Source organism: Rhinoraja longicauda, chromosome 24 (assembly GCF_053455715.1).
Source record: "Rhinoraja longicauda isolate Sanriku21f chromosome 24, sRhiLon1.1, whole genome shotgun sequence".
Lineage (NCBI taxonomy): Eukaryota > Metazoa > Chordata > Chondrichthyes > Rajiformes > Arhynchobatidae > Rhinoraja > Rhinoraja longicauda.
Window position 1 is genome coordinate 20516346 of NC_135976.1, and position 22813 is coordinate 20539158.

Consider the following 22813-nt stretch of genomic DNA (forward strand, 5'->3'; position numbering starts at 1 on the left):
CCCAAGAAAAAAAGTTAACATGTGCGTAAGAAAGAAAAAAAAAAGAAGGTTAACAAAAAGGAACCCAGCAAAAAGGTTAACAGGAAGATAAGATAGAGCCCTGAAGAACGAAAAAAGTTTCCCGCTCGGTAAGGGGCCAATATATGTAGGTATACTTACCTGCTCAGTAGTCAGTGGCGAGCTGCCGACGTGACGCTGCAAGCTGCTGAGGGCGGGGTGTGAAGACCCACATCGCGCCCCAGCACCTATGGGCGGGGCCAGCGCGCAGCGGCAGCGCGTTCGAAAAGTTGAGCGGCAGCTGCCGGGGAGCACTTGTGGGCGGGGCCAGCGCGCACTGCAGCGGAGGCGCGATCGCACCGCAATTACAGCAGTGGGAGCCCAGCAGTGGGAACCCAGCAGTGCCAGCCCAGCAGTGCCAGCCCAGCAGTGGGAGCCCAGCAGTGCCAGCCCAGCAGTGCCAGCCCAGCAGTGCCAGCCCAGCAGTGCCAGCCCAGCAGTGGGAGCCCAGCAGTGCCAGCCCAGCAGTGCCAGCCCAGCAGTGCCAGCCCAGCAGTGCCAGCCCAGCAGTGGGAGCCCAGCAGTGCCAGCCCAGCAGTGGGAGCCTACACTACGTTTGATCTACACAGCACGTCTTCTTGAGGGGAAGATATGGAACAAAATGAATATTTTGTGTTTAATGACCTGTGTAGTGATCTGTGTACTGAAAGCTTAATGTATTATATTTGATGCTTTTGTATATATGTATATATCTGTGGAGTGACCACACGGAGTGAGTGACCACCCGGAGTGAGTGACCACCCGGAGATGAGTGACCACACGGAGATGAGTGAAATTCCGCAGAGGAGTGACCACCATGATGGCGAAAAAAAGCAATTGTGTTTAATTGTGTTTAGTTGTGTTGTTGGTTTTGTTTGCAAAAAGCAATGGTGTTTTGGTTTTGTTTGTTAAATATATTTTAGCCCTCGAATGGTAAAGAAAACAATTTTATATAAGACAACGGGGATGTTGTAATATATAAGAAAAGGGGGATGTTGTGATATTGCTGGGACTACTTTGTGTATCCAAGAACTACTTTGTATGCCTGTGTATATAAGTGATTGGTGTGATTAGGTGGTCACTCTGGATCCAGGCGGCCTTGGAATAAACAGCTTGGAGTTAAGCTCCACCATGATAACATCATAAACATGTGTACTCGTGGTCCTTCCAGAGTCACAACAAAGGTACAACAAGTACCGGACCACGAAGTACAACATGGACCACCAGAAGAGCATGGACTCAAAGCCCGCAGCTATCTGGTTTCTGCCTTTGAATTCCTCGGGTACCCCTCTTGGCACCCCTATTGCATCTATATAAATGTGTGTGTCGAATGATCCTTTCACCTCTCTCGATTGTCATCGGCCTCCTTCATTGAGTTCGACCGCATGCTCTACTGCTATGGTGAAGAGCATCATCAGTTGTGTAAGGGTACAGGTTCCCGTCCATGACCCTGGTAGCCGGGGCCACAGAGTATCCACTCCGCACCACCACCAGACATCGGCTCTACTGACTATCTGCTTTCTCAGCCAGGAGCTACTGAACAGTGACCCCTGTTCCTCAGCTGTTATGTTATACGTCTGATTGCAGTTTAGCACCTCCCCCATATCCTGTCCATCTGGGTTATATCTTGTATAGCACTCAAATCCCTCTTCCCCGAGGGGAATGGTGAATGGGGGAGGTCGAGGGTCTTTCCTTCGGCCCTTTGTGTTGTTGTTGCTAGCCGGGAATAGGTAATGGTAGCTCTGGCAGGTCTCATTCTTTAGTAGTATGGGATTCGTGAATAGTTGTAGTATACATGACATAGCCCCAGGTGTCCTATTCCAATTCAGGGGAAATGGTACTGGGACCAGCTGAGGCTTAGCTCCGGCGCAGGCGTAGCAATTGGTTTGTTGCATACTTCTGGCCGTGTACATCATCCAGGTAAGCCAGGTGTTGGTTTCCTTTCCCCCTGTTGGTATTCCCTCCCCATACAATTGCATTAATTCTATTTCTCCTGTTACTATCATTATCTTCAAATCCTTAGGCTCATATTCCGTGGTGACATTGCTGACTACCGGTGGTGCTGGGGTAACCCAGGGATCCCTACTCTGACTGTCATCTATCCGGAACATTTCCCCCTCATTCTCATATTTTACCATATTTCCGTCCCGTTTCACCTTTATTTCAAACCTCAGGCATACGTCCTTCCTTGTTTTATCTGCACATATCCAATACCTACCACTTTCCTTCATTCGAACCCTCTGTATGCTTACATATACACGTCCTGGCAATCCCTCGTTTGGGTTTTGATATACTCTCCACCTATCAGTTTGATAGGTGGGCTTATGCCACCCCTCGCTGGATGAAGTGAATACCTCACGCCAATTTTTACAGGGATGGGTGCATACATACATCCTATGACCACACCACCATTTTCCTTTACATACATCAAATGGGATGGTGGTGGCCCTTCTATTCTGTGGTATAGTGATTTTTATACATGCTACATTACTCACAAGCTGGGTAACCACCTAGCAACCGATCCACCAGCACGAAGTCTTCATTTTCCGTGCGGGGTCTTGGTGAATATCAAAGTCAATGGCTCCTTTCCTCCACGTACCGTCCACGGGCTGATATTGTCTGGTGGGGCCTCCACGGGACCCTTAAATCGACTTGCGTGTGTCCACCCTTTTTCTTTTGTTCGTACTGCTGTCTCGGTGGTTAATAACACAAGGTAGGGTCCAGTCCACCTAGGTTGCAACTTTTCTTCCTTCCATGTTTTTATTAGTACCCAGTCTCCAGCCTTGACCGAGTGAATCGGAAAATCCAGTGATGGGCTCTGTGCCAGTAATCCTTTACTTTTTCGTTCTGCAAGAGATTGGGATACTGCCAGTAAATAGTTCCTTAGGAACACATCGTTCCCTGGTATTGTTGGGATCTGTTCTATCTTTCCTAAGTACGGGAGCCCGAATAACATTTCATATGGTGATACCCCTATGTCTTTCCGAGGTGCCGTTCGGATTCTTAACAAGGCTATCGGAAGGCACTTAGTGCCTTCGTTTCCTCGTTTCCTCTCGTTTCCTCTATTAACTTGGTGATTTGGGTCTTCAAGGTGCCATTCATTCTTTCCGCCTTTCCGGAACTCTGGGGATGCCATGGTGTATGCAATTTCCATTCAATTCCTAATGCTTCACATATCATTTTATGTGTTTTGGAGGCAAAATGGGTCCCTCTATCCGAGTCTATTGTTTCCACAATCCCATATCTGGGTATAATTTGCTCCAATAATACCTTGGCTACCGACTGTGAGGTGGCAGTTGCTGTAGGGAATGCCTCTACCCATCTAGTGAAATGGTCCACTACCACTAACAGGTATTTCCATCTCTGTGGTCGGGGCAACTCGGTGAAGTCTATCTGTATTCTTTGGAAGGGCCTTATTGCCAATGGTTGTCCTCCTCCTGGGACTGCTCTCATGATTTTCTTGTTGATTCGCTGACATATTACACAACCCCCTATGACTTGTTTGGCCATGGTATACATCCCACGGCAAGCGTAGGTCCTGAGGAGGGTATCACAGAGGGCTTGGGTTCCCCAATGGCTTTGCCCGTGCAGCCTCCCTAATAACTCCCTTATAATTTCTTTGTTCTATAGCTGCTTTCCATCCGGTGTCCACCATTTCCCATTTGGGGTACGCCGGGCTCCCATTTCTCTCATGTGTTCCTGTTCTTTTTCCCCAAAGATAGGTATCTTTTCCTCGGGTTCCCTCAAAGGTATCAGTGACATCATTTCTACCGTCTGATCTGTGGCTGCTCTCTTTGCCACCTCATCCGCTGCCCTATTTCCTCGGGCTTCCAGGGTGTTACCCTTCTGATGCCCTGCCACATATGCTATGGCTACCCGTTCTGGTTTCTGCAAGGCCTCCAGTGTCTGTCCTATCAATTGCTCATGCGCTAATTCTTTCCCCCGAGCTGTTATCATTCCTCGCTCTTTCCAGATCTTCCCAAAGGTGTGTACTACCCCAAAGGCGTATTTTGAGTCTGTATACACTGTTCCTTCCTTTCCCTCCAATAGTTCCAAAGCTCTCATTAATGCGTATAATTCACAAGATTGGGCTGACCAACTACCAGGCAGCCTGCCGCTTTCAATTTCCTCCATAGTTTCCCCATTCACTATACCGTATCCACTATGTCTTTTTCCATCTATACATCTGGAGGACCCGTCTATAAACCACCGGCTGCCCTCAGCCAGAGGTTATTCTTCCAAATCTTCTTTACTTTTTATTTGTAAATCTATTATTTCACTACAGCAATGTACTGGGTCTTCTCCCTCATCGCCCTGTTTTTCTGCTGGATACAGGAATTGGGACGGGTTAAGGTTTTTATCCGTAATTATAGTCAAATCATCTTTTTCCATCAGGATGGCCTCGTACTTTAAAATTCCAGAGTCCGTTAACCATCTGTTGGATTTCTGAGTGAGTATGGTTCTCACCGTGTGTGGTGTAGAAACAACCAGAGCTCCTCCGAAGGTTAATTTTCTACTCTCTTCCACCAATACTGCAGTAGCTGCTACCGCTTGTATGCATCCCGGCCATCCCCTAGAGACTGGATCCAATATTTTTGAGAGCCTCTTTCTGGGTAAGTACCCCTAGTGCCACCCCTTGTTCTGAATTTACGAACAGGTGGAAGGGTTGTTCTAACGAGGGAAGGGCCAACACGGGAGCGGTAATCAGACTGTTCTTTAATTTCCCAAATTCCACCTCCTGTTCAGAGGTCCACTTAACTTTGTCTTTTTCGTCTCCCAATCTATCGTACAGGAATTTCACCTGTCGGGCGTAATCATCTATCCATAGTCTACAGTATCCTATCAATCCCAGGAATTTTCGGATCTCTTTCTTATTCCTCGGGAGTGGTACTCCTATGATTCCAGCTATCCTTTCGGGGTTTATTCGTCTCTTTCCTCCGCTTATCAGGTGTCCTAGGTATTTTACCTCTTGTTTTACAAACTGAAGCTTGTTACGGGACACCCCTAACACTTTCTCCCCCAAGAAGTTTAACAAAACTATCGTGGCGTCCCTTATTTCTCCTTCTCTCTCTCTCCTGACAAGAGAAGGTCATCTACGTATTGTAATAGTTGCGTCTCCCCGTGACCTGGGAAATCCTCCAGTACCTGCTCTAAAATCTGGCCGAATAAATTTGGTGATTCTGTAAAACCTTGAGGGAGCACAGTCCACCGGAATTGTTGTTTCCGCCCGGTGTTAGGGTTCTCCCACTCAAAGGCGAATAAGTCTCTACTTTTGGTTGCCAGCGGACAACTCCAGAAAGCGTCCTTTAAATCTACCACACTAAACCATTTGTTGCCTGGGGGTATCCGTCCCATGATGGTGTAAGGGTTAGGTACTACTGGGTGTCGGGCTCGAACTACCTTGTTCAATTCCCTCATGTCCTGTACGAGTCTAAACACTCCGTCGGTCTTTCTGACGGGTAGGATCGTAGTATTGTATGGGGACATACATGGTTCCAATACCCTGTCCTTCAATAAATTCTCAATGATTGGTTGTAAGCCTTTTTGTCCCTCGGTCGAAATGGGGTACTGTCTTCCTCGTACTATGTCTGCACCGTCCTTTAATGCTATCTGTAGAGGGGGTATTTGCAAACCTCCTCGGTTTCCTTCCTTGGCCCATACTTGGTCATTAATTCTTTGCTCGTCCTCCTTCCTTAGAGTATACAACTGGACCACTACCCTTCCCTCTACCGGTGCTGTGCCTATTCCCAATTGTATTTGTAAATCTCTGCCCATTAAATTTACGCCAGCCTGGGGTACTAAGATCAGGTCCTCTACCGCCTCCCGGTTTCCATACCTTACATTCGCTCCTCCTATTTCGGGAGCTACCATCACAGTTCCCCCTACCCCGGTAATTTTTACTCTCCCTTGTCCTGCCTCCATACCTGTTGGTACTTTGGTCACACTTGATCGCTCCGCTCCTGAATCTACCATGAACACCGTATCTTCTCCTTGGGGTCCTATTTTTAAATTTACCAGGGGCTCCCTACTATAGTCTCTCGACCCCAAGGACGAGAACCCCTGACCCCCCTATTCATTTTCCATCATACTGTACGTGCGGGATTCCGCTACAAGCTCAGGGCACTCCCTTTTGAAGTGTCCTTCCTTATTACAAAAATAACATCTTGAAGGCCCTGTCCTCCAACCTTGTCCCGTACCCGTGTTTCCCCGGCCCCTGCCGTATCCTTCTCCATATCCCCCTCTTCCACGGCCTCTGCCGCCTCTTCTTCCTCTGCCTTGGGCGTAACTCCCCCGCCATTCTGTACCTCCCTGTTCCTTGTCTACTATTTGCTTTACTGCTTGTAACATAATCTTTGCCTTTCCCTTCTGTTTCTCCTCATCCCTCCGCACGTACACTTTCTGGGCCTCCGTAAGCAACTGAGGTAGTGGTCTCTCATTCCAATCATCCATCTTTTCTAACTTCTTCCTCACATCAGGCCAGGATTTAGTCATGAAATTGGCCCTGAGCAGTTGTTGTCCTGCCTCTGAGTCCGGATCTATTCCGGAATACTGTTGCATGTTTTTCCTGAGTCTTTGAAGGAACACTGTCGGGGCCTCGTCTTTCTGCTGTCCATTTTCAAATGCCCGTTCAAAATTCTGTCCTTTGGGTACTGCCTCTCTTATCCCTTTTATAATTATCTCCTGCAGGTCCTTCATATTTCCTCGCCCTGCTGCCGTTCCCTTGTCCCAATCTGGCTCTTGTACTGGGAATTTATCTTCCACCGCCGCAATTTGCTGCCCTGGCGGGTTCCCCTGTTCCCACTTTTTCATCGCCGCTGCCCTAATCATTTGCCTCTCCTCTGATGTGAAGAGATTCCCCATAATGGCCATCAACTCATCCCATGTATAAGTGTTTGGCCCAAGGAATTGATCTAACTGTTCTGCCAGACCTAAGGGATCTTCAAGGAGGCTTTTCATCTCCTTCTTGAAGTTCCTTACCTCTGTACTAGTTAAGGGGACATTAACAAACCCCATTCCCCCTTGGGGTCCTCCCATGGGTCTAATTTTTACAGGTCTTTTTCTCACTCTGTCCGACCTCCTGACTCTCTCTCCCAGTAGCGGGGGTTTTAATTCATCTACCCCGGCCGCCTCCCCCCCTTCTATCTCCTTTTCTCCCTCACTCCCGGAATCCGGTGGTTCACTGTCGGTGTCATCCCCGTCAGTAACATCATTATTAGGTTCTTGTTTCCCTTGCATCTCACAGTCATCTATATCAATGATTGGGATGAGAACCTACATGGAATGGTGATCAAGTTTGCAGATGATACAAAAGTGGGTGGTATGGCAGATAGTGAACATGGTTGTCAAAGATTGTAGCAGGATCTTGATCGGTTGGTCAGGTGGGCTGAGGAATAGTTGATGGAATTTAGTACAGAGGAATGGAGGGAGAGGTTGAGCAAGCTTGGAGTCTTCTTTGGAGTGCAGGAGGACAAGAGGTAATCTTATAGTGGTGTATAAAATCACGAGAGGAATAGATGGAGTAGACGTACAGAGTCTCTTGCCCTGAATAGGGGAATCAAGAACCAGAGGGCATACTTTTAAGGTGAAGGGGGAAAGATTTTATCGGAATCTGAGGGATAACTTTTTCACACAAAGGGTGGTAGGTGAATAAGACGAACTGCCGGAGGAGCTAGTTGAGGCAGGGACCATCACAACTTTTTAGAAGCAATTGGACAGGTACATGGATAGGACAGGTTTAGATGGATACGAGTCAAACGCTGGCATGTAGGACTAGTGTAGATGGGATATGTTGGTCGGTGTGGGCAAGTTGGCCTCAAGAGCCTGTAGCCACGCTTTGTGACTCTATGAACCCAGCTAGACATTGCTGGGTTAAATTATTATGAATGTTATATTATTGTAAGAATTAGTCAGGAACGATATGTCTGGGTGTGAGTGTGGTGCTGTGTACGTGTCCTGCCTCACTCACTAGGACACTACTGTTTGATATCCACTGGTCCTGTTTATTGTCCCTGCTTACAACATCAGAGCTCTGAAGTACTGTTCCAACGCCATTTCCTTTTCACACATCAGGTTCCCCTGCCTATCTCAGAACCTTGCTCGGGACCATTGGCCGAGGGATTCTACAGATTTCTCATTGTTCGGCAAGCTAAACAAAAATCTTCTGTTCTCTACCTCTCTTTCCTCTTGAAGGAGGAGCGTTGTAATGGATTTGCTTTTCACACCGCAGGAGGCCATTCGTCCCATTGGGACCAGGCTGGCCCCCAGCGAACAATCCCACAGTCCCGCTCCTCTGCTCCTTATTTCCATATAGCCCTGCAAGTGTTTGTTTTCTCTGTCTCTCTCTGTCTCTCTCTCTCTTTCTCTCTCACTCTTTCTCTCTCTCTCTCTCTCACACACACACACGCAGATGGTCAGGTACACAAAGCACCAACACACAGGGCAATTTACAACAGGCAATTAACGTCTTTGAGATGTGATAAGAAACTGGAGCACCCAGTGTAAACCCACACCGTCAAGGAATTGAAACAACCTGCGTGGATAGACTGAATGCATAGGGAACTTTTTGGGTCGGACATTTTGTCTTGCTGACATTTTGTTGATTGATTCAGTTTGAGGAAGGGTCCCAATCCGAGATGGCGGGGGGTGGGAAGGTAAGGTCGAGATCGGGGGTGGGGGGGGTGGGGGAGTAGGGCGAGATGGGGGGAGGGGACACAATGTGGGAGAGGGGCGCGAGGTGGTGGGGTGAGGGGTATGCGGATGGTGAAACGAGACGAGCTGGGCAGAGGGGTGTGTAGCTCCCTGAGTTCCTGTACCAGGGATGGAATTGTGCCCTGGTTGCTGCTGATCCCTCTCCTCCTTTTCCCTGCAGAGCCGGTGTCTGGAGTCAGGGTGGAGGTGGCCAACATCAGCTCTGGACACCCCTGCAACCTGACCCTCAGCTGTTCTGCTGCGGCCGGGGACGAGCTGAACTTCGGCTGGAGCCCCGGGGCCGGCTCCCCCCTCGGGCAGGCATCCGACGGGGGCGATCAGCTCCTGCTGTCGCTGGGGGCCTCAGACAGAACCGACTATGCCTGCACGGTCTGGAATCCCGTCAGCCACCAGACCGCCAACTTCACTAGCGAGCGGGTGTGTCAGCAGCACTCGGGTAGGTCTGCACAAAGAGCAGGATAAAGAGGTGGGAACAGGGCAACAGTGGGCAAGCGGGAGACAGGCAGCAGGGTAACACATTACACAGGAGGAGCTCATGGAAATAGGTCCTTCGTCCCAACTTGTCCATGCCTACCATGATGCCTAACCACTGATCCCATTTGCCTTCTAGGGTTTTCCTATCCATGTATTCGCATCTACTTCTACTGCCTCCTCTGGCGACTCCTTCTAAACATAGCACAAAAAGTAAGGAAATTTGTGTTTGGTAGATTATTTCTTTGTTGTAACAATGCTTCTTGGCAATAAATCTTATACCGTTGGAAAGCCTGTTTATTTCCCTTTTAAATGGTGCTACATTTGTAAGGAACATGCATTTGTGGGATGAGCAGCAGAGCTGAGTATATGGGTTGCGCCCATGAAAAATTTGCCAAATCTTCTCTGCCAATGCCAAACAGCTTATTCTGTTGTTGGTATTGACTCTTGTTTTGAGCTTCTGGTACCCCCAGGTGCTGACAATCAGGTGCCTGATTGGCAGCATCTGTGAGCATGGGCCCTGCTGCAGTGGTCAGTAGGTGTCTGCTCCAAGAATCGGCATGCCACGTTTGACTGATCTGGATAGGGCCCGTGCGATAGGGCAACTTCAAGCTGGTGTTCCGCAAAACCAAGTTGCGGCATTATTTGGAGTGAGCCCTAGTACCATCTCCAAAGTGAAGGCCAAGTTCCATATAACGGGGGATGTCAGAGACAGGCCGCGAAGTGGGCGTCCCAAGAAGACGACACCCGAAGAAGACCGTTTCCTCACCCTGTCAGCACTTAGGAACCGTAGGCTGTCTTCTACAGATTTGCAGTCAAGGTTTGCAGGACGATATGGCCGACGGCTCTCTGCCCAGACAATTCGGAACAGACTGCACGCAGCCGATCTCCGGTCTCATAGGGCTGCCAGGAGGCCTGCCATGACTGCCCTTCACCATCAGGCCCGTTTGCGCTGGTGTCGGCAACACGTGCACTGGAACCTGAACATGTGGAGGAACGTTATATTCAGCGATGAGTCCAGATTCTGCCTACGGCAGTTGGATCATAGGGTCAAAGTATGGAGAAGACGCGGAGAACGCTATGCTGATTGCTGCACCGATAGAGTAACATCTTTTGGTGGAGGCAGTGTGATGGTGTGGGGCGGCATCTCCCTCACTGGAAAAACGAGGCTTGTCATCATTGGAGGCAATCTGAATGTAGAGAGATATCGAGATGAGATTCTGCAACCAGTGGCAATCCCATATCTCCACAGTCTGGGACCGAACTCTATCCTCCAAGATGACAATGCTCGCCCCCACAGAGCAGGGTTTCTCAGAGACTACCTCCAGAATTTGGGAGTGGAGAGGATGGAATGGCCTGCAAGCATTCCTGACCTCAACCCCATTGAACACTTGTGGGATCAGCTTGGGCGTGCTGTTCGTGCCAGAGTGACCCACACAACCACGTTGGCTGACTTGCGACAAATGCTGGTTGAAGAATGGGATGCCATCCCACAACAGTGTGTGACCAGGCTGGTGACCAGCATGAGGAGGAGGTGCCAGGCTGTTGTGGCTGTGTATGGTTCTTCCACACGCTACTGTGGCTCCTGTTTATTAAATGAATAAATTGTTAAATTGCCAATATGTCTTGTTTCTTCAGACTTCAATCATCCAATCCACCAAACAACACCGAACAAGAGTCAATGGCAGAATAAGCTGTTTGGCATTGGCAGAGAAGATTTGGCAGATTTTTCATGGGCGCAACCCACATACTCAGCTCTGCTGCTCATCCCACAAATGCATGTTCCTTACAAATGTGGCACCATTTAAAAGGGAAATAAACAGGCTTTCCAACGGTATAAGATGTATTGCCAAGAAGCATTGTTACAACAAAGAAATAATCTACCAAACACAAATTTCCTTACTTTTTGTGCTATGTTTATATACCCAATGCTGTGTGAAAACCTTACATCTCAGATCCTCTTTAAATGTATTTGCTCTACCCGTAAGGCTGTTCTATCTTCTCTATTCCCTCATACTCTTATAAACCTCCATAGGGTCATCATCTCTCATGTGCAGTGTGCAGTGAAAATAAACCCAACCTATTCCTTCTTGGAACTACAGTCCTCCATTCCAGGCAACATCCCGGAAGTGCACTCTCTCCACTGCCGCCACATCCTCCCTGTGGTGTTTCAACCAGAACCACTGCAGTCTAACAAACAACAATATGATGTCCCAACTCTCGAAACCTTGGCCAACGAAGGCAAACATACCACAAACTTTCTTCACAACCTTTTCCACCTGTGTTTAGGGAGCTATCAACCTGCACTCCAAGGTCCCCCTGATCATCAATACTCCTAACGTTCCTGCCATTTACTCTACATGTCATACAACATATCACAGCACAGCAGAGAAACAGGCGCTTTGATACGTCGTGTCCGCACTAACCATGATGTCAATCTAAACTAATGCTACCTCCCTGCACATAATCCATGCTGTTCATGTGTCTGTCTAAATGCTCCTTAAACCTTGCTATGGTGTTTGCATCCACCAATCATTGTGATGTGTTACAGGCACCTACTATTCTCTCTAAAAGAAAGACTTGCCTTCTATAAGGTTTCCCTCTTTGCCTTTAAACTACACCATCTACTATTTGAAATGTCAATTCTTCCAGAACTTTATTTTAGAGTTACTGCGTGGAAATAGGTCCTTTGGCCCACTGAGTCTGCGCCGCCATTGAATACCTTATACTAGCACTATCCTACACACTAGGGCCAATGTACAATTTTTACAGAAACCAATTAACCTTTAAACGCACGCCTTAGGAGTGCATGAGGAAACCGGAGCACCCGGAGAAAACCCACACAGTCAAGGGGAGATCGTACAAAGCACCCACAGTCAGGTAGTCAGGATCGAACCCAGGTCTCTGGCGCTGCATGGAAGCAACTCTGCCACTGCACCACCGTCTGGTCCATGGTTTAATAGGCACTTTGGTTGGCAGGGTTGACAGGGATGTTGGGCCAAAGGATGTTTCGTTGTTGATTTTGATATTAAGGAGAGTGGTCAGCTTTAGAATATTGGCAGAGAAATGGCAGGTGTTTTATACTTTCCCATACTACTTCATCTGGCAGCGTTTCCCATATATGTGTGAAAACTTTTCTCTCTGATCCCCTTTAAATTGAACTAACGGTTAATATGGCAGACTTAAGATTGACTTCTTGAGAGTGAATCCATGTAACTGGCCCAGATGGAGACCCTGGCCACACGTCAGGAACGGTGCAGATCAACTGGCAGAGGTATTCACAGACATCTTTAACCTCTCACTTCTACATTCGGAGGTCTCCAACTGCTTTAAGAAGACCACTATCATCCTGGTGCCAAAGAAAAGTAGACAATAGACAATAGGTGCAGGAGGAGGCCATTCGGCCCTTCGAGGCAGCACCGCCATTCAATGTAATCATGGCTGATCATTCTCAATCAGTACCCCGTTCCTGCCTTCTCCCCATACCCCCTGACTCCGCTATCCTTAAGAGCTCTATCTAGCTCTCTCTTGAATGCATTCAGAGAATTGGCCTCCATTGCTTTCTGAGGCAGAGAATTTCACAGATTCACAACTCTCTGACTGAAAGAGTTTTTCCTTATTTCAGTTCTAAATGGCCTACCCCTTATTCTTAAACTGTGGCCCCTTGTTCTGGACTCCCCCAACACTGGCAACATGTTTCCTGCCTCTAACGTGTCCAACCCCTTAATAATCTTATACGTTTCGATAAGATCTCCTCTCATCCTTCTAAAGGTAAGGTGGTGTTCCTTAATGACTACTGTTCAGTAGCTCTGACATCCCCCATCATGAAGTGCTTTGAGTTCCTTAACTCCATCTACACGTTTGCAAATGACACCACTGTGATGGGTCGGATCACAAGCAATGATGAGATGGAGTACAGGTAGGAGATAGGGAACTTAGTAACATGGTGTCAGGACAATAACCTCTCCCTCAATGCCAGCGAGGTGAACGAGCTACTTATGACTTCAGAAGGTGCTGGTGGAAGTGGTTGAGAGCTTCAAGTTCCTTGGCAGTAAATATTACCAATGATGATAATATTGGTGGATGAACCACATTGAAGCAAAAGCTAAAAAAATACATTGAAGACTCTACTTCCTGAAGACATTTGGCACATCTCCAATGACTCATCTTTGCCGATAACAGAGGTCCAGAACCAGAGTGCAGAGGTTTAACGAGGAGTGAGAATGGTTACAATTGGAGAGTGAAAGGAGCCTCTATTACAACTTCATAGATGAGTGCATGAATGTAAGGAAGAAACAAACGCTGGAAAATGGGATTCATCTGGTTGAGTATTTGATAATCAGCATGGATATGGTGGGTTGAACGCCCATTCCTGTGCTATGTGATTCTGGGTCTCTATTCACTTAAAGTTGAATAAAACTATTGATTAGCTCGCTCAATACCCAGGGCACAGGTTACAGTGACATTCCCTCTACACTGTCCTGTCAACACACCCCCACTGACATTACAGTCACTGTATCCCAGGGATGTACAAGAAACAAAGGTATAAAGCATGATTAATAAGTTTGCAGATGACTCTAAAGTGGGTGGTATTGTACTTAGCAAAGATGGTGTCAAAAATTAGAGCACAATCTGGATTGTTAGGACAGGTGGGCTGAGGAATGGTTCATGGATTTTAATACAGAGAAGTGTGAGGTGTTGCATTTTGGGAACGCAGACCAGGGAAGCACCTTCTCTGCACCTTTATTTTAAGGCAGATACAGATAGATTCTTGATTAGTACAGGTGTCAGGGGTACGGGGAGAAAGCAGGAGAATGGGGTTTGGAGAGATAGATCAGCCATGATTGAATGGCGGAGTGGACCTGATCGGCCAAATGGCCTAATTCTGCTCCTATCACTTATGAACTTATGATTTCCAGTTTAACGACCTAGCCTCACCAATGTCTTGTACAATAATAACATGACCTCTCAACTTCTATATTCAATGCTCTGATGAAGGCCAATGTGGCGGCAGGTTTCTCAGTCACCCTCTCTGCTTGTGACTCTATGACTGTGCCAAGTGAGGGTGAGGAATGGAGTGATCACCATCTTTGATGGTGGATTGGCAATGGTTGTGAATATTTGATCCTCTGGTACAGCAGGACACATGCTGATGGTACTTAGGAAGTGATTCCTTCAAACTAGCCTGTTGAGGTCCGTGGCTATGATGGGGAAGGCATTGAGGTACAGACAAGTATAAGGTTCCCTCCCAGCATAAAGAAAGGCAAGGGAGAATTCCTGCAGGCTCTGTGACCACAGTGGGAGCACAGCCCCTGTCAACCCTGTGCTGGAACTTGACTGCTGTTGATGTCTCAGTTGTCCTTCATTTCCTGTTCTCTTGTCTCCATGGATCGTGTGAACATCATCGCAGCCATCACAATCTCCATCTGTGTATTTTTATGTCTCACATTTGCCATATATAAATTCTGCAGACGACGCAAGTGTCTCCCTTCCAGGTAATAATAATAATAATAATAATAATACATTACATTTATATAGCGCTTTTCATATACTCAAAGACGCTTTACAGGGATTTAGAGAACATAGGGAAGTGAATAAATAGATAAATAAATAAACGAACAGAGAAAGGAGACAGAGGGTGGGGTGACCTTCAGTGGTTAAAGGCAGTACTGAATAGGTGAGACTTCAGTGATGTTTTGAATGTGGTGAGTGTGGAGGAGTCTCTGACGGTTTGAGGTAGTGAGTTCCATAGGGTGGGAGCAGCGATGGAGAAAGCCCTGTCCCCCCAGGATCTGAGTTTGGTCCGGATGTGGGGGGATAGGAGATTGGCAGCAGCAGAGCGGAGGGTGCAGGTGGGAGTGTGCCTGTGGAGGAGGTCGGTCAGGTAGGATGTGGTCCCTTCTACCACAAACAATATGTGTCCTTTCTTGTTTTTAATCTTTCTGTGATTTCCCCCTCCCCAATGCTCCCTTCTATTGCACCGAGTGTGTTGCTCACAGCCCCTCCCTGTCGGGGCTAATCCCACCATCTCACAGCTCCTTGGACAGGAACTGACAGAGCAGCTGACAACTAGCTGTCCATGTGACAGCTTGGAAAGACAGCTGACAGGAGGGAATAGACCTTGCTGGAACTGTTATGGGTTAGCACCTCTTTGCAGCAGTGGCGTAGATTGTAAACAGTCTCGCTGCACCCCTAAAAAGCTACCGCAAATAAAAGAAAGATACCCCGAGAGTCTGTGAGAGCGGGGGTGGAAGATGACGCACAGGTGGATTACCCGGCAACAGACCACAGAACGGAATAGAATATGAGAAGGATTAGCGTGTCAGTGAAGGGCAGCGGCTCAGTGGTAGAGGGAAAGAAGCTCCATGTCTGTTCTTGTGGATGGTAGAAACTAACAACAGCAAAGGGCCTCAGAATACAGCAGGGAAAGATGGGAGTGTAGGGAAATCGCATTGAGCAGTACTTCTTCAGAAATCAGTCAAGTCAGTCAATAGAAAATAGACAATAGACAATAGGTGCAGGAGTAGGCCATTCGGCCCTTTGAGCAAGCACCGCCATTCAATGTGATCATGGCTGATCATTCACAATCAGTACCCCGTTCCTGCCTTCCCATATCCCTTGACTCTGCTATCTTTAAGAGCTCTATTTAGCTCTCTCTTGAAAGCATCCAGAGAATTGGCCTCCACTGCCTTCTGAGGCAGAGAATTGCACAGATTTACAACTCTCTGACTGAAGAAAAAAAATCCTCATCTCTGTTCTAAATGGCCTACCCCTTATTCTTAAACTGTGGGCCCTGGTTCTGGACTTACCCAACATCGGGAACATGTTTCCTGCCTCTGACGTGTCCAATCCCTTCATAATCTTATGTTTCAATAAAATCCCCTCTCATCCTTCTAAATTCCAGCGTATACAAGCCTAGTCACTCCAGTCCTTCAACATACGACAGTCCCGCCATTCCGGGAATCAACCTAGTGAACCTAGTGTATTCCAGTGAATACAAGCCCAGTCGCTCCATTCTTCCATCATATGATAGTCCCGCTATCCCGGGAATTAACCTCGTGAACCTAAAGCAGCACGCCCTCAATAACAAGAATGTCCTTCCTCAAATTTGGAGACCAAAACTGCATACAGTACTCCAGGTGCGGTCTCACTAGGGCCCTGTGCAACTGCTGAAGGACCTCTTTGCTCCTATACTCAACTCCTCTTGTCATAAAGGCCAACATGCCATTAGCTTTCTAAGTCGAGTGAAGTCCAGCAATGGGTAGGAAACCACAGTTTGCAGGATATCAATACCCTTGTTACTGATGAGGAGGGAACAAGCTCTGTAGATAGGGATGTGGGTGGTGGTGCTATAATTTCTACATGGTGAAACCAAAATGTATAAAAATAGCCTTTATTAATATCTGACAATGTGCACTTTAGCCACATGTGATTTTTTCTATTACAAATCTCAAATTGTGGAGTACAGAGGCAAATAAACGATGCATCTTTATCCCAAGCATTATGGAGGGCACCGTATATATAAATTACCGAGGTGTAAATGTAGATGGGTGGTGAGTAAGTTTGCTGACGACACCAAAATTGGAGGAGTTGGAGACAGTGAGGAAGGCTGTCAGAAGATACAGCAGTATATAGATCAGCTACAGAAATGGGCAGAGTAATAGCAAATGAAGTCTAATCCGAGCAAGCATGAGGTGTTGCACTTTGAGAGGTTGAATGTAAGGAGAGAGTATAGTTAATGGCAATCCCCTTAACAGATTGATGTGCAGAGAGATCTTGGATTAAGTTCATAGCTCACTAGAGGTGACTGCACAAGTAGATAGGGTGGTAAAGAAGGCATATGGTATGCTTGTCTTCATTGCAAGGGACATTGCATATAAGGATCAGGAAGTCATATTGCAGCTGTATTGGACTTTAGGAGCCACATTTGGAATATTGCATGCAGTTCCAATGTTCAATAGATTCAGGATCAGTTCCTGTGGATTGGAGGATAGCTAATGTTATCCCACTTTTCAAGAAAGGAGCGAGAGAGAAAACGGGGAATTACAGGCCAGTTAGCCTGACATCGGTGATGGGGAAGATGCTGGAGTCAATTATTAAAGAGGTACTAACGGTGCATTTGGATAGCAGTAAAAGGATAAGTCCAAGACAGTATGGATTTATGAAAGGGAAATCATACTTGTATAATCTTCTGGAATTTTTTGAGGATGTGACAAGTAAAATGGATGAAGGGGAGCCAGTAGATGTAGTGTATCTAGACTTTCAGAAAGCCTTTGATAAGGTCTCACACGGGAGATTGGTGAGCAAAATTAGATCACATGGTATTGAGGGTAGAGTGTTGACATGGATAGAGAATTGGTTGGCAGACAGAAAGCAAAGAGTAGGAGTAAATGGGTCATTTTCAGAATGGCAGGCAGTGGCGAGTGGAGTACCGCAAGGCTCGTTGTTGGGGCCGCAACTATTTACCATACATATTAATGGTTTGGATGAAGGAATTAGAAGTACACTAGCAAGTTTGTAGATGACACAAAGCTGGGTGGCAGTGTGAACTGTGAAGAGGATGTTAGGAGGTTGCAGAGTGATCTGGACAGGTTGAGTGAGTGGGCAGATGCATGGCAGATGCAGTATAATGTAGATAAATGTGAGGTTATCTGCTTTGGTGGCAAAAACAAAGAGGCAGATTATTATCTCAATGGTGTCAGGTTAGGTAAGGGGGAAGTGCAGCGAGACCTGGGTGTCCTTATACACCAGTTACTGAAAGTTGGCGTGCAGGTACCTGCAGGCAGTGAAGAAAGCTAATGGCATTTTGGCCTTCATAATGAGAGGATTTCAGGAGAAGAGCAAAGAGGTTCTTCTGCCATTGTAAGATCACATCTGGAGTATTACCAGTTGCCCTGGTAAGACACATCTGGAGTATTGTGTACAGTTTTGGTCTCCTAATTTGAGAAAGGACGTAATTGAGGCAGTGCAGCGTAGGTTCACGAAATTGATTCCTGGGATGGCGGGACTGTCATTTGAGGAAAGATTGAAAAGACTAGGCTTTTATTCACTGGAGTTTAGAAGGACGAGAGGGGATCTTATAGAGTCATATAAAATTATAAAAGGACTGGACAAGCTAGATGCAGGAAAAATGTTCCCAATGTTGGGGGAGTCCAGAACCAGGGGCCACAGTCTTAGAATAAAGGGGAGGCCATTTAAAACTGAGGTGAGAAGGAACTTTTTCACCCAGCGAGTTATGAATTTGTGGAATTCTCAGCCACAGAGGGCAATGGAGCCCAAATCACTGGATGGATTGAAGAGAGAATTAGATGGAGCTCTAAGGGCTAATGGAATCAAGGGATATGGGGAGAAGGCAGGCACGGATTACTGATTGTGGATGATCAGCCATGATCACAATGAATGGCGGTGCTGGCTCAAAGGGCCGAATAGCCTCCTCCTGCACCTATTTTCTATGTTTCTATGTTTCTGGTCGCCTGATTGCAGGAAAGATGTGAGGTTGATAGAATTGGATTATATTCTCTGGAATGTCAGAGGTTGAGGGGAGACTTGATTGAAGTATACAAAATTATGAGAGGCATAGAGAAGATAGATATTCAGAACCATTTTCCCCAGGAAGGAAACGTCCAACACTAGAGGGTGCAGCTATAAGGTGAGGGGGGGGATGTTTAATAGAGAAGTGCGGTGCATATTTTTTACACAGAGAGTGGTGGGGGTCTGGAACTCATTGCCGGTGTGGAGATGGAGGCAGATATAGCAGTGCCATTTAGAAGGTTTTTGGATAGACACATGGAAGTGCAGGTAATAGAGGGATATGGATCATGTACAGGCAAATGAGAACATTTTAACTAGGCATCATGATCGGCACAAGCATTGCCGTCCGAAGGACCCTTTCCTGTGCTGTACTGTTCCATGTTCTATGCTGACTATTACTGACCAGTCCTTGCCTTTCAAGCCGTTCATCACTCCTATCCCTTAGAATTTTCTTAATAATTTCCCTGCTGCTGACATGTTTCATTAACTTATCCCCGCTGCCCTTCTTAAATATTGGAAGATATCACTCAGTCCCCTGGAAGGAAAACAGTGGCCAATAAAAATGCAAAAATTTCCTCGCACACTCCAAAGACGTACAGGTATGTAGGTTAATTGGCTGGGTAAATGTAAAAATTGTCCCTAGTGGGTGTAGGATAGTGTTAATGTACGGGGATCGCTGGGCGGCACGGACTTGGAGGGCCGAAAAGGCCTGTTTCCGGCTGTATATATATGATATGATGATATATGATATGATATCTCTGTCTGGAATTTCTTCCCTTGCTTCCTTCATGCGGCATTGGGTATTTATTCATGACATCTAACACCTCCCCCTAAATACTGTAATGCTCGATTATCCACGTATTTCTTATCTGAACCCATTATTTATAACATCCTTCTTCTTGGTCAATACAAATGAGAAGTATTCAGTTAGAACTGGGGCACATTCCCTGACTTCATACAGAAGTTACCCCTTTGGTCCAATACCCCTCTCACTCCAATACATAGACTGTGTCCCCATGTATTGCTCACTCAGGAATCTTTGTACAGTGACTGGTGTCTCTCAGTTCCCCCTCTCTCTGGGAGGTATCTCTTGCTCAAGGATACCTGTGCAGGCACCAGTGACCCTCCTCCCCCTCCTTCAGTTATCTTTTCCCTGTCTTGTGTCTCTCAGTAACTCTTTCTCACATGAGATATCCATGCATCGGTGTTCTCGGTTGCTCTTTCTCTCAGGGGATGTGCATCCACTGGCCAGTATCTCCAGCCTCTCGGGGATATCTCCAGACTGACTCCAACCTAGTTACTGACCTCCCCACCATCGAAGATATCTACAAGAGTTACTGGCTCAAAAAGGCAGCAATCCTCAGAGACCACACCATCTTGGCCACACTCTCATTTCACTCCTGCCATCATGAAGAAGGTAGAGGAGCCTGAAAACTGTACTGTCCAGATTCAGAAGCAGCTTTTTTTGATCAACCATCAGACTATTAAACACTGCAGCCTCCAAATAAGCTCTGAACTACAGAGACATGGGGGTATTGTTTTTGACTGCACTACTATTGTGTTTTATATGTATGCTTGACTAATGGATTTTTTGAGGATGTAACAAGTAGAATGGATAAGAGAGAGCCAGTGAATGTGGTGAGCCTTTGACTTTCAAAAAGCAGATAAGAGATTAGTGTGCAAATTTAGAGCACATGGTATTGGGGGTAGGGTATTGATATGGATAGAGAACTGTGTAGGAAAGAACTGCAGATGCTGGTTTACATCAAAGGTAGACATGAAATGCGGGAGTAACTCAGCGGGACAGGCAGCATCTCTGCAGAGAAGGAATGGGTGACGTTGCGGGTCGAGACCCTTTTTCAGACTGATGTCAGGGGGATAGAGAACTGGTTGCCACACAGGAAGCAAAGATTAGGAATTAACGGGGCCTTTTCAGAATGGCAGGGAGTGACGAGTGGGGTGCCGCAAGGCTCAGTGCTGGGACCCCAGTTATTTACAATATATATTAACGATTTAGACAAAGGAATTAAATGTAACATCTCCAAGTTTGTGGATGACTCAAAGCTGGCTGGCAGTATGATTTGTGAGGAGGATGCTATGAGGCTGCAGGGTGATTTGGATAGGTTGGGTGAGGGCATGGCAGATGCAGTATAATGTGGATAAATGTGAGGTTATTTATTTTGGTGGCAAGAACAGGAAGGCAGATTATTATCTGGATGGTGTCAGATTAGGAAAAGGGGAGGTGCAATGAGACCTGGGTGTGCTTGTACATCAGTCACTGAAAGTAAACATGCATGTACAGCAGGCAGTGAAGAAAGCTGCGAGAGGATTTGAGTTTAGGAGCAACGAGGTCCTACTGCAGTTTTACAGGGCCCAGGTGAGATCGCACCTGGAGTATTGTGTGCAATTTCCGTCTCCTAATTTGAGGAAGGACATTATTGCTACTGAGGGAGTGCAGCGTAGGTTCACCAGTTTAATTCCTGGGATGGCGGGACTGACATATGATGAAAAAATGGGTCGACTGGGCTTGTATTCACTGGAATTTAGAAGGATGAGAGGGGATCTTACAGAAACATACAAAATTCTTAAAAGATTGGACAGGTTAGATGCAGGAAAAATGTTCCCGATGTTGGGGGAGTCCAGAACCAGGGACCACAGTTTAAGAATAAGGGGTAGGCCATTCAGGACTGAAATGAGGAAAAACTTTTTCACCCAGAGAGTTATGAATCTGTGGAATTCTCTGCCATAGAAGGCAGTGGAGGCCAATTCACTGGATGTTTTCAAGAGAGTTAGCCCTTGGGGCTAAGGAATCAAGGGATATGGGAAAAAAGCAGGATCAGCTATGATCATATTGAATGGCGGTGCTGGCTCATTTCTTTCAATCCGTCTCTCTCAGGAGGGATATCTGTACTCTTGACTGGTGTCTCCGACTTTCTCTCTCTTAGGGAATTATCTGTACACTGATTGCTCCCTCTCTCTCTCGGGATGAAATCTGTACACTGATTAGCTTATAACTAGTTATAGGAGAGTGTAGAAACTATCAGAGACTACCAAAATAGGGGTTCGAGGGGCTTATTACGGTAAAGAAGGGCATTGAGGTTGGAGGGGTTTACAGAAATAAGGAGGTGAGTAGAGATTGGATGCTTGAGTGGAAGCGGGGCCAGGAGGGGTAGAAAAATGGATGGGTGGTGGGGCTGGAGATGGTTACATAAATAAGAAGGGTGTTGAATCATAGAGTCATACAGCACATAAACAGACACTGGCCGATATCGACCAAAATCCCCTTCTAAGTTAGGCTCATTTATCTGCAATTGGTCCATATCCCTCTAAACATTTCCTATCCATGCACATGACCAACCAACTTTAAGAGTTGTTGGAGGGGATTATGGAGATAAAAAGGGTTTTTGGGCCGGAATGGTTTTACAGTGTAGGGATTGGATTTTTGAGGGAGCATATAGGGTCTGGAGGGGTTACTGAAAGTGGAAGGTGTTAGGGGCGGGATGTGATTACAGAGATAGTCGTTAGAGGGACTGGAGAGGTTTCAGAGACAGAGAAGGATGTAAGGGATGGAGGGATTACAGAGAAAAGGAGGGATTAGGGACTAGAGAGATGATAGAGATAGGGATAGGTGCAGGCACCAGGAGGATTTCAAAGATCGGGGTATAGAACCGGTGGTGTTACAGAGAGAGCAGTGAAGGGACTGGAAGGGAATGACTATGAGAGGGACTGTGATGAGGCCTATGATGGAAGAAGTCCTCAAATTTGTACGATTGATTTGTTTAAGTGGGATGCCTATTTTCGATTAGCAAAATGGGACAACATGGGCAGAGCGTGCCTGAGGTTCGGATGAGTTTCAGTTACTTGCACAATCTGAGAACGTGCTCTCTCAGCTGGAAACAGTTTCAATGATTCCATGTCACTTTATTTGCAAGCATTTCCCAGAAAAAGCGGTAGAATGAAATGAGGAAGTAAAAGTTATTCCGAAAATAAACGGAGCCAACTAACAGAAGCTGCAGAGACCTGCAAAACATCTCAGAAGTTGCCGGGCTTATTGACCACTACAACT

At 46.6% G+C, this 22813-nt stretch overlaps 1 protein-coding gene across 1 annotated transcript in view; it reads left to right on the forward strand.

The window, feature by feature from the left end:
* LOC144605571 (CD276 antigen homolog) overlaps positions 1-20044 on the forward strand; it is a 51189-nt gene extending 31145 nt beyond the window's left edge. The window contains exons 4-6 of the mRNA XM_078420986.1: positions 8906-9179; positions 14595-14711; positions 19978-20044. Coding sequence (XP_078277112.1) covers positions 8906-9179; positions 14595-14711; positions 19978-20044 — 458 coding nt within the window. The remainder of the gene's footprint in view (positions 1-8905; positions 9180-14594; positions 14712-19977) is intronic.
* Positions 20045-22813: the final 2769 nt, after the last annotated feature.